This window comes from Scyliorhinus canicula, chromosome 12, assembly GCF_902713615.1.
Source record: "Scyliorhinus canicula chromosome 12, sScyCan1.1, whole genome shotgun sequence".
Classification (NCBI taxonomy): Eukaryota; Metazoa; Chordata; class Chondrichthyes; order Carcharhiniformes; family Scyliorhinidae; genus Scyliorhinus; species Scyliorhinus canicula.
Window position 1 is genome coordinate 23,432,970 of NC_052157.1, and position 11,475 is coordinate 23,444,444.

Here is an 11,475-nt window from a genome sequence, read left to right on the forward strand (position 1 = left end):
TCACTCCCATTAATTAGTGATAGATTGCTGTTCAAAAATAGACACCGGCTAGTGAATATTGTCTTTGGCAATTGGGTTTTAATTGGTTCCTTTATATTCGATGCTTCGGGTCTTGTTCAAAGAAAACTTCAAGAGTAGCTGGTGTCTTATTTTCTGGTACTGTTCCTGTCATCATTAAACCTTACAAAATATTCATTTGCAGCTTCCTTTACTTCTATTCTCAGTCCCTCAAGGACTACTGGATGCATTCCAATCGCCCTTGATATCTTATGAATATTTAAATTTTCCAGTGTTTATGTCATCACTAATCTCCGTTTTTTCCGAGAACTCGGAGGCACCTGTTGCTCCTCCAATGACCTGAACATCCTCCTTTCTTCCAAACCGCCACTCTTCTCTCCAGATGACACTTGATTCTTGCTGGGGCTGGGAGTGGCTCGTAGTGCTTTGGCATCTGACCCAAGTGGCCACTTTTCACATCAGCCTAGACTATGGATCTTTCTCGAGACTTGAGTTTTCAACAGAGCGTGCAATGCACACAGTGGGCTGTGCGTCCAGCTGTGCTCCTGATGGTCAGATCCTCCCTGACTACCATGGTTCGAGATTCAGTAAGAGGCCCCAGCTGAAACCTGCCAACCAGCAGGGGGCATGCTCATGGGCTGAAAGGCGAGGGGAGGAAATTCCAGCACTCCTTCAGGAGCCAATTTAAAAACAAAATGGCAGACAAATGGTCGAATGTGGCAAACACACCTGGACAGCAGCAAAATGTGACTGACAACAGAAACGTATGTCTCGTGGCAAAGTGGCAGAGCTGCCACAACCCCTCAATTGATGGCTGAAGTGGAAGTCCTGCTGCCAGAGATAACAATAATCTTTATTAGTGTCACAAGTAGGCTGACATTAACACTGCAATGAAGTTACTGTGAAAATCACCCTAGTCGCCCTATCTTGATGCACCTTATAGGAGATTTATCTCCCCTCTAATAACCACCTTAAGGGTTTCCCACAGCATAGAGGATGAGACAGAAGTATTTTTGTTGAACCTAATATATTCCCCAGTGGCATGCGCCCACAAAACCCCTTGCCCACTAACAGGGCTGCATCCAACCTTCATGGTGGGCCCTGGCTCCAGCTCCAAGTCTTCAAAATGTGGGGTACTCCACCTTCCCCAACCAAGAGAGGAGACCGAACCAGCAGAAAGAAAGTTAATCCTAGAATAAACTTTGTGGACCCGAGGAAAAAAAAAAAGAAAATTCCTTGGGCGGGTGTTTTCAGCCGGGCCCACCCGGCGACTGGAAATTCCTGCCCGAGGTCAACAGATTGTTACATGGTCCCCGTCCCGTCTGTGACGATTTTGAAGAGGGCGCAGCCAAAAAATCGAGCTCCTTATCTCTTGGGTGTATAAACCACCACTGATCAGCTCCCCTCCCCCATCTGCTCTATAAAAGCGAACAGCACTGTTGCTACCCCCAATGGAGCCAACGATTTAGGCCTAGATCGATCCAATTTGGGATGAAGTACACAGTTTAAATGTCCTTCAAAAACCACTTGATGCATGACCGGATCAGGAATGGAAGCCAACAGCCTCCCCACAGGTGCAGTATCATCCCAATTTGGAGCGTAGACATTGACCAATACCACCAATGTTTTTGCCCAAGAACCTGCTGACCATCACTTATCTGCCATTGGTGTCCACCACCATCTTGGTAGCCAAAAAAGGAACCCGTTTGTTCATCAAACTCGCCCCCCCCCCCCCCCCCCCCCCCCCCACTCCCCACACTGACCCCTACTTTTGAACGCCGAATGAAATATCTAGCTTACCCACCCCTTCGCAGTCTGGTCTGATCCCTTACACGTGAATGGGTCTTCTACAAAAACACCACGTCAACCCTCAGGTCCTTCCACGCCAGCCCAGCTCCAATGTCTTGCTAGATCCTGACAAGGTTACATTCCCATTTCTAATCCCAGAGTTCCTTGGCCCACTTCAGGACCCGCTTCTTCTCCAGGGGCTGGTTTAGCACACTGGGCTAAATCGCTGGATTTTAAAGCAGACCAAGGCAGGCTAGCAGCATGGTTCAATTCCCGTACCAGCCTCCCCAAACAGGCGCCGGAACGTGGCGACTAGGGGCTTTTCACAGTAACTTCATTGAAGCCTACTTGTGACAACAAGCGATTTTCACTTTCACTTTCTCCTGAAAGCTGTGAAACCGAACGAAGACTGCCCGTGGTGGTTCATTTAGCCGGAACTTCTGCTGGAGTGCCTGATGGACCCTGTCCAGCTCCAGAGGGCACTCTGAAGTCCACCCTCCCCCATCACCTTTCCAAACATCTGTGAAAAATACGCAGTGGGAGTCGGGCCTTCCATACCCTCCAACAACCCCACCACTCTGAGGTTCTGTCTCCTCGAGCAATTCTCTACATCGCCTTTAGCCCTCAGCAACTTATTCTCGTTAGCTACCATGGCGATCGCAGCCTCTAGTGAGGCAATTTGCTTACTTTGCCTTGTCAAAGTCTTCTCCACTCTCTCTAACACCTCACCGTCTCGGAGGTCTTTTCCAATTTCAATATCATGTTGGCAAGCGTTTCTGCCTTCATCGGAGCAGTCGCGGTCACAGGAGCAGTCTCTGCCATTTTCTCCACAGAGGAGCCATACGAAGCAACCTCCGAGTTTGTGGACAAATCTCCGTCCACTGGTTTCTTACCCCCGGCCTTTCGTGGCATTTTTCTGATGCAGGCATCTTGTGTCTTCCAGTGGATACGTTTCCCCCCCCCCCCACAATTACCCCGAAAGCGGACATAAAGGGCCGAAAAACAAATGCCCTGGCGGGAGCTAACTTGAGAGTGACATCTCCTCACACGCCACCGTCAGAAGTCAGCCCAAATCCTAAATTAACTCCATATCAGATTGGACGGACAGAGTGGAGGCAATGCAACGGCCAATGAATTTGACTGACTGGCAGACGGTGCCAGCCGTAGATGCAGATATGTGCGACTGCCTCCATCCTGATGCAGAGATTGAAAGCAGTTAATCTCAGCTATTGCTAAACTGTAAACCAGTTTAGAAGGCTTAATGGCATAATATTGTATGCGGACTGGCTGGCTTTGGCATGAGTATATTGCACCACCAAATATTACAACTAAGGTGTGTGGAATGCTGATCCTAACACACAAGGCGCGATTCTCCAAAATGGAGACAGAGTGTTTGCGCCATCGTGAACGCCATTGCGTTTAACGACGGTGCGAAACAGGCACGGGGACTAGCGATTGTGGCCCCCACAGAGGGCCAGCACGGCGCTGGAGCGGTTCACGCCGCTCCAGCCTCCGTTCTGGCGCCAAATAGGCGCCGTGCCAACCTGCGCATGCGCGGGGAACGTCTCAGCGCGCTGGCCCCGATGCAACACGGCATGGGGGTTCATGGGCATGGCAAGGGGCCGGCCGCGCAACAAAGTATGCCCAGGGGGAGAGAGGCCGGCCCGCCGATAGGTGGACCCCGATCTTGGGCCAGACCCAATTGGAGGTCCCCCCAGGGAAGAGAGCCCCCCCCCAAACAGGCCATCCCCGACCCTTCGCACAGAGTTCCCGCCGGCAACGAGCAGGTGTGGACGGCGACGGCGGGACTCTGCTTTTTCAGCGTGGCCACTCGGCCGGAGAATTGCCGGCCCCTCCGAGTATAGCGGCCCGCGATGCGTCAAACACGCTGGTGCAAATGGTGCCAATTCTCCACACCTCGGAGAATCACGCGCCGGCGTCGGGGCTGCGTGGCACGGTTGCGGCGATTCTCCAGCCCGGCGCGGGGCGCGGAGAATCGTGCCCACAGTTTTGAAAAATCACCTATTTCCCCAGCGTACAGTACAGTGCAATGTTACGCTCCAAAATGGGGCTCTGAAGGAAAGTTTACAGGCAGCCTCCTCTTTACAGATCTTCCAGTCCTGCCTGAATACTCCCAATCCCATTTTAATTCAGTCGGTGCTTTGGGAGGTAATGATGCACTCGATCTATTAATAGCCTTCCCCGCATCTTCTGTAAACTCTTGAGATTACTTCCATCTTCAGCTTGTGAATATTCAGAATTAAGGTGGTGACTTTTGCTTTTCAAAAAAACAAACTAGGATGTCCTATTTACATAAAGGACCCTAGGGAGCAGACAAATACAAAACGGCAGCAATATGAACCGAAATGTGCGTGAAGGATGGTTCAGGCAAAAATCAGCGGACATCACACGTCCTGTTCGAGTTGGTAGAAGTATTGCTGTTCATAAACCCTACCTCACTAAACATTGGCAATGATTGTTCAGTTCTGCTTTCCGTTTTACAAAAGGATATAGAGACATTGGAAAGAGCACAAAAGAAGTATAAAGATAGCAGAGCCAAAAGATGAGAACGATAAGGGAAAGATGGAATCGGCTGGATCCCTTTTTCCCCCACCCTCTATCCATTCCACTCCACCCCTCCCGGAGAGACTGAAAGGTAACCTGATAAGAGGGCTTTAAAATGAACGAGCTTCGGAAAAATTCTTCCCATAGTGTTTACTGACATCTGGATGGGTTATTGAGAATCTGTTTTGGTCTCATCTGGGGCGGTACGGTAGCACAGTGGTTAGCACTATTGTGTCACAGCGCCAGGAACCCGGGTTCGATTTCCGGCTTGAGTCACTGTCTGTGCGGAGTCTGCATGTTCTCCCCTTGTCTGCGTGGGTTTCCTCCAGGTGCTCCGGTTTCCTCCCACAAGTCCCGAAAGACGTTCTGTTAGGTGAATTGGACATTTTGAAATCACCCTTAGTGTGCCCGAACAGGCGCCGGAATGTGGAGACTAGGGGAGTAACTTCATTCCAGTGTTCGTGTTTACGTGTGACACTAATAAAGATTATTATTATTATTGTGCACTATGATGTGTTCCTCCACAGTTTTTCTGTTAATTCACACATACCTCATATTAACCTTGAATATTAGAGTATAAGAGTATTTAGAGTATGGGTTGATGCAGACTTGATTGGCCAAATGGGCTTCTTCTGTAATGTAGTGATTCTATGATCCACTTGTGGGGGAATCCAAAACTAGGAAGCATGAGTGGGAGATAATCAGTGGGAAGGAGCTTGTTTGTGTAGATCAAATGCCAGTATAGATCAGTGGTTCAGAATGGCCAGTTTGTGTTTCTATTGTGATGTGGAGATGCCGGCGTTGGACTGGGGTGAGCACAGTAAGAAGTCTTACAACACCAGGTTAAAGTCCAACAGGTTTGTTTCAAACACGAGCTTTCGGAGCACGGCTCCTTCTTCAACCTGTTGGACTTTAACCTGGTGTTGTAAGACTTCTTACTGTGCTCACCCCAGTCCAACGCCGGCATCTCCACATCATGGCTACCATTGACACCGCAAACTGCCGGCTCAAAGTGGAGAGGATCTCCAGGAAGATCGCGCATATAGACACTGACATTCAGTTTCTACAAAGATGCAAAAAAGCAGACCATTCACCTGAAGAAGGAGCCGTGCTCCGAAAGCTCGTGTTTGAAACAAACCTGTTGGACTTTAACCTGGTGTTGTAAGACTTCTTACTGTGTTTCTATTGTGACCATTGTATTTTTCTCTCCCCTTTTGTTTTCACAGGGGGAACAGAATCATTCAACTCCAAAAGCCTGGCCCTGCAAGCTCAGAAAAAGATCCTCAGTAAAATGGCCACCAAGGCAATGGCCAATATGCTAATTGACGACACGAGTAGTGACATCCTGGACGAGCTGTACAAAGTAACCAGAGATTACACAAGTGACAAGAAAGAAGCCCACAAAGTCTTGAAGGACTTGATCAAGATTGCTTTAAAAATTGGGATCCTCTACAGGAACAACCAGTTTAACCAGGACGAAGCGGAGATTGTGGATAAATTCAAGAAGAAACTAAATCAGGCCGCCATGACGGCGGTCAGCTTCTACGAGGTCGAGTTTACGTTTGACAGGAACATTCTGTCGGGACTCCTGAACGAGTGCAAGGATTTGCTTCACGAACTGATCGAGCGTCACCTCACTCCCAAATCCCACGGGCGCATCGATCACATTTTCAGACTCTTTGCAAATGTGGAGTTTCTGTCCGACTTGTACAATCCCGAGGGAGTTTACAAAGTGTACCTGCAGAAAATCTGCGAGGGGGTCAACAAACTGCTGGACGAAGGAATCATCTGAACTTTTTAAGGCTCAAACGTTTAAAAAAAAACAAGAACACATTGAAAGCTCCCTGCTGGTCTTCAAAAAACAGCTATACCACGACTGAAGGGTTGATGGTCTATTCCTAGTGTTTGTATTTGAGTGCTGCAGAGAATCCTTTTGTCTAAATGTTATACTGTGGGTGTATACATTTAAAAACCAATCCCTTTTGTGAATCAGTGTTGTTGCTTTGGAGGAGGAGTACATTACCTGCTGTGACTGTGCATGTTGAAGAGCTTTTTGTAAAAACTTAAATTACATTTACACCCACACATCCTGGGCATATATGTGTATATATATATATATAATACTGCTATTCTCAGAAGTTGAGGTATTTTCCAACAGCTCAATCCAAGTAGCAACACCATTAAAGTTGGAAAACTTGTCACAGAATTGCAGAAGGTCGAGCCAAGCAACACAAAATTTTTGCTGTCACTCAAAATGAGAACAATAATTTAGGACAAACATAATTAGCTGTTTAAAGAGAAGCGAAGCCATTTGCAGCTTAGGATGCCACCCAGCTCACTGTGCCTGTGTCCGTTCTCTTCAAGCTGCCGCCCTCCTCGTGCCGCGCCATTTCTCCTCCACACTTTTTTCCTGCTCAGATTTTTTATCCAGTTGCCTTTTTAGAAGTTGTTGAAAGATCGTGCTTCCGCCGCTTTTGGCTCCGCAGCCTAACAATCCTCCGTTTTGGAAAAACAAACTCGCCAATCGACGAACAATTTGAAAGAGAAACGAACTATTTTCTTTCACAAAGGCAAATGATGCAAGGCTCAAACCCAGGGTAACAGTAATAGCCGCCACTCATCACAAATGGGGAGAATTTCGTAGGAACTGCTGCCTGTCAAGTAACCAGGAGCGCCACCATTTCCTGCTTTACTCCCCCCCCACAAAAATGACACAAAATAATGTGCCAGGTGGGTGAAGTACAACCACTTTTCTACACAAGTGCTTGGCTGGCAAGAGGGAACCCTAATCTGTCTCAGTGCATTCTATAACGGAAACGGGCCTGGCTCCCATTTCCAGCAGACCCCCCAGCCCCATCAGGCATTTTAGGGACAATGACTTTGCTAACAGAATGGTAAGCCAGGTTTTAGTGTCTCCAAAGGCAAGTGTGACTTGTTCTGCACGTTTGTTCTCTGTGGGGAAAACTTGTGAGACAGCAAACCCAGGGAGACCACATCCAAGGGTAAAAGTCATTGAGATATGCAGAGATAGTCACTCTCCTGGAACTGGGCACAGGTTTTGTGTACAATACAAAAGCATCGTAAAATAAAAGCGTGAGGGCTGGTTAAAAAGTAAACAAATAGGTGCACCCAGGCAGCTACTGTCATCAAAATGTGGAGTACAATAACAAAAGGGGGTGGGGGGATGGTATTTCACCAGATAAACAGGAGTGGGGTTGTGTTCCTGTTTTTAGTATCCAAGGTTTTTTTCTTTTTGTTAGAAGCCCTTGAGATTCCAGTGAAATGTCAGCAAAGTTTCTGAGCAGTTTAAAAATAAAGCAAACCAAAACTTATGTTAAGAATCCGGGATACCTTCACTTCAACTTCACCTTAGCTCCCAAATAACGAAAATGGAAATGAAATTTTAAAGATAACCATGCTTCATCAGTTTAGGTTTTTGTTCTCTATCCGTTCTGTATTGAATTATTCTTAAATGCTTTGGCATATAATGAGCCCGTTACCTAGGTTACTGAAATCTCTGCTCAAACAAGAATAATGAAGGACAAGACGCGATGTCCGTAGGTTGAGTTACAAGGTTCTTCTGCAGGTACCCTCATGCTGGTCTGGTCGTTCTACCACATTTGAGGAAGTGCTGAATTGCTATCATAATTTGTAAGTCTTGCTCTACAACTAATAGTTCATTGACGTCAATGGTGCTTTATTGTAAAGAGGCTGGGGGTTATTTATAGTTCACCTTGCACCAATCAGCGACCTTCACCAAATATGCTGCTCCATGCCTCTTTGGCACAGATCTCGGGACGTTGCTGGAGTCAGGATTTAAAGCACAAGAGGAGGAAAGATTCTATGGCGGTCACTATAAATGCATACGGTCCAGTAAGGAGGTTAGGTAAGGTCCAGAGAAAAGGAAAATCTCAGTCGAAGGCTTTGCATCCACATCCACTCAGCAACAACTGGCCAATGTTGCCAGCTCTGCGAGATTTGTTAGTTGGAAGATGCCTACATAAAGCATGCATTCGCACCAATAAAAGCCGTGGGTGCAAACTGCATCTATCACAATTGATGTTACCACATTCTTCTCTAAAAGAACCTGAGAAAAGTTATGGTGCAGGAGGAGGCCGTTCAGCCCATCGTGTCTGTGCCGGCTAAAGAAAAAAACTAGCCGCTCGTTTCAATCCACTTTCCAGCAACTGGTCTGTAACCCGCAGGTCTCATCACTTCAGATGCAGATCCAGATACCTTTTAAATGTGTTGAATGTCATGGGCAGCACAGTGGTTAGCACTGCTGTCTCATGACGCCAAGGACCCGGGTTTGATCCCAGCCCCGGGTCACTGTCCGTGTGAAGTTTGCAATTCGTCCCCATGTCTGCATGGGTCTCATAAAGGATGTGCAGGGTAGGTCAATTGCTGAATTGCCCCTTAATTGGAGAAAAATTGGGTTTAAAAAGAGTTGAATGTTTCAGCTGTTAACACCAATCCTAACACACAGCACCCTCTGGGTGATATGGTTTTTCCTCATGTCTCCTCTAGTCCATCTACCAATTGCCTTATTGCCTTAAATCTATGTTCCTGGTAATTAACCCCTCAGCTCGGGGAAAATGAGTCTTTCCTGTCTAGGCCCCTCAATGTTGTCGACCTCAATTCGGTCAACCCTTAACCTCACTATTCTAACCACATAGCTGCAATATTCAAGCCTTGGCAACATGAACCAAGTTACATACAAACCCCAGTTTAAGCACACATCTTTGAGGTTGGTATCAACCCTGACTTCCTTTTAGGTTTTCAAAGAAAAAAGAAACAATCTTTTTCCATTGTAGAAAACATTTGCATAAATTGATTTATCACTGACCTCACACACAATTTATTCACTAGCAGTCTAATATAAACTTAAAAGATCGAAGGGGGTGGGGGGGGGGGGGGGGGGGGGGGGGGGAGCAATTGCACACGAGGAACAAGGTGGCGCTGTGTTTTAAATACTGGCTTCTTGCCTTCAGATTCCGAGTTGAAATCCACCACAGCCTGGTGCAATGAAAGCCTTCTTTGTTTGTTAACTGTGAGGGTCCAATGTGAAGTGAATATGTGCATTTTTCGATCCAGCTCCCACTGGGTACAGACCCACAGTCCCGAATGGCATTGATTGACAATCACTCAGAGACCACAGGTCTGGAAAATGGGAGTGACGTCATACTGATCGAGCGGGAAGTGCGGATTCATGGCCGCGGCACAGGAAACTTTGCATTTACGTGTTCTTTACTTTAGCCAGGAATGCCTGAACCTCTTGGCTGAGGTGGAGAAGCAAATCTCCCAGCACCGACATCCCTCAACTTGCTAATAATCTGTGATTAAAAATTCACAACACAGCTGCGGCAACGTCCACTGAGCGAATAAACTTCAAGTTTCTTAACCAGTGTCCCCCATTCATGAAAGCTTGTCATGCCAAAATGAAATCAAGTCAAATTTGTATTTTTATAAAGTTTTTTTAAAAATACTTTATAATAATAAAAGGCACCCTTCACCTTCAAGTGCAGAGTAAAAGCAGCTAAAATTGATAAATGTAATCTGCTGTAAGAGTTATTACATCCAATGGTACTAACACTCCCACTGTATGTGCATGAGCAATTTAGCAGCAACCCAGTTATTAATTCTGGCTCCTTTTTAAAGTGAGAGAACTTCTGACGGAGGCTTTTACGAGGGATTCTTTCTTTCACGTGAGGCAATTAGATTGGATTTTAAAAAAGATTATTTTGCAATTCATGAGTTCAATTTGTTCACATCAAGATACAGTATGATAGGGCAGCACGGTGGTGCAGTGGGTTAGCCCTGCTGCCTCACGGCATCAAGGTCCCAGGTTTGATCCCGGCTCTGGGTCACTGCCCGTGTGGAGTTTGCACATTCTCCCCGTGTTTGCATGGGTTTTGCCCCCGCAACCCAAAGATGTGAAGGGTAGGTGCATTGGCCACACTAAATTGCCCCTTAATTGGTTACACTAAATTTATTAAAACATAGATTTAAAAAAAAGATAAAGTATGATGCTGTTGTCATTCACAAATCAGGTAAAAGATACAACACTGCCTAACAAACCCAACCTCAAAGATCTTGCGCAGTATTAACGTGCCTTTAACATCTCTTTAATTGCCTATTTATAATAGCTACCACATTATAGTGTCCACTGTGCTAAATTTCAGGATGGGCGCATGCTCCAGCCTCATCAACAGTGATTGGACTGGGATTCACCACTGATTCGAAACTGTGAAGCAAACCGTTACAAAACAACAAGAAAATGCAAGAAATACTAAGCAGGTCAGAGAGCCTCTGTGGAGAGACGGACAGAGTTAACGTTTCAGGTCAATAACTCCTCACCAGAAGGAAAATCTTTGACAAAAGTGAAGCACTGCGGTTGCTGGAAATCTGAAGCAAGAACAAAAATTGCTGGAAATACTCAACAGGTCTGACAGCATCTGTGGAGAGAGAAAAAGAGGTTGATGATCATTCATCGGGCAAACTTTATTCCTGCCTGACTGAACCCTGTTCAAAACCAGGCTCCGGAGGTGAAGTGTTAACAACCTTTCCCACTCTTTATTTATCTCCCAGTAATTAGCAATGGATTGTCTTGATCTATTTGCAATAATTGATGACAAGCTCCTATTTGCGCAATGTCACACACAAGCCCCAAACAAAGACTATGATATCTGCTGCAAAAAGTGAAAGATTAGCCATATATTTGATAATAACTGTCTTTATTAATAAGTTTCTTTCGAGCATCATCAATGACCCACACCTATTTCGTATGTGCGAAGGTTCAAGGTCCACAGTACAGGATCCCACCACATCAAAGAAGTGCAAGAGGAAAGATAAAGTTGACCAAAGTGGCAGCTGGGTGATAAAAATAGTAATCTTTATTGTCACAAGGGAGAATTCAGAATGTCCAAGTTTCCTAACACTTCCTTCGGGACTTGTGGGAGGAAACCGGAGCACCCGATGGAAACCCACGGTGACACAGGGAGAACATGCAGACTCTGCACAGACAGTGACCCAAGCCAGGTATCGAATCTGGGACCCTGGCGCTGTGAAGCGACAGTGCTAACTACTGTGCTACCGTGCCGCCCA

The 11,475-nt window shown here is 46.4% G+C and overlaps 1 protein-coding gene across 3 annotated transcripts in view; it reads left to right on the forward strand.

The window, feature by feature from the left end:
* Positions 1-6,360, forward strand: part of tnfaip8l3 (tumor necrosis factor, alpha-induced protein 8-like 3) — a 76,794-nt gene extending 70,434 nt beyond the window's left edge. For 2 of the 3 annotated variants that reach the window (XM_038813589.1, XM_038813588.1), the window contains one exon: positions 5,598-6,360. In XM_038813589.1, coding sequence (XP_038669517.1) covers positions 5,663-6,163 — 501 coding nt within the window. In that variant the 5' untranslated portion in view covers positions 5,598-5,662 and the 3' untranslated portion in view covers positions 6,164-6,360. Of the gene's footprint in view, positions 1-4,323; positions 4,463-5,597 lie in introns of those variants that run through there. The other variant, XM_038813587.1, reaches the window with a different exon arrangement.
* Positions 6,361-11,475: the final 5,115 nt, after the last annotated feature.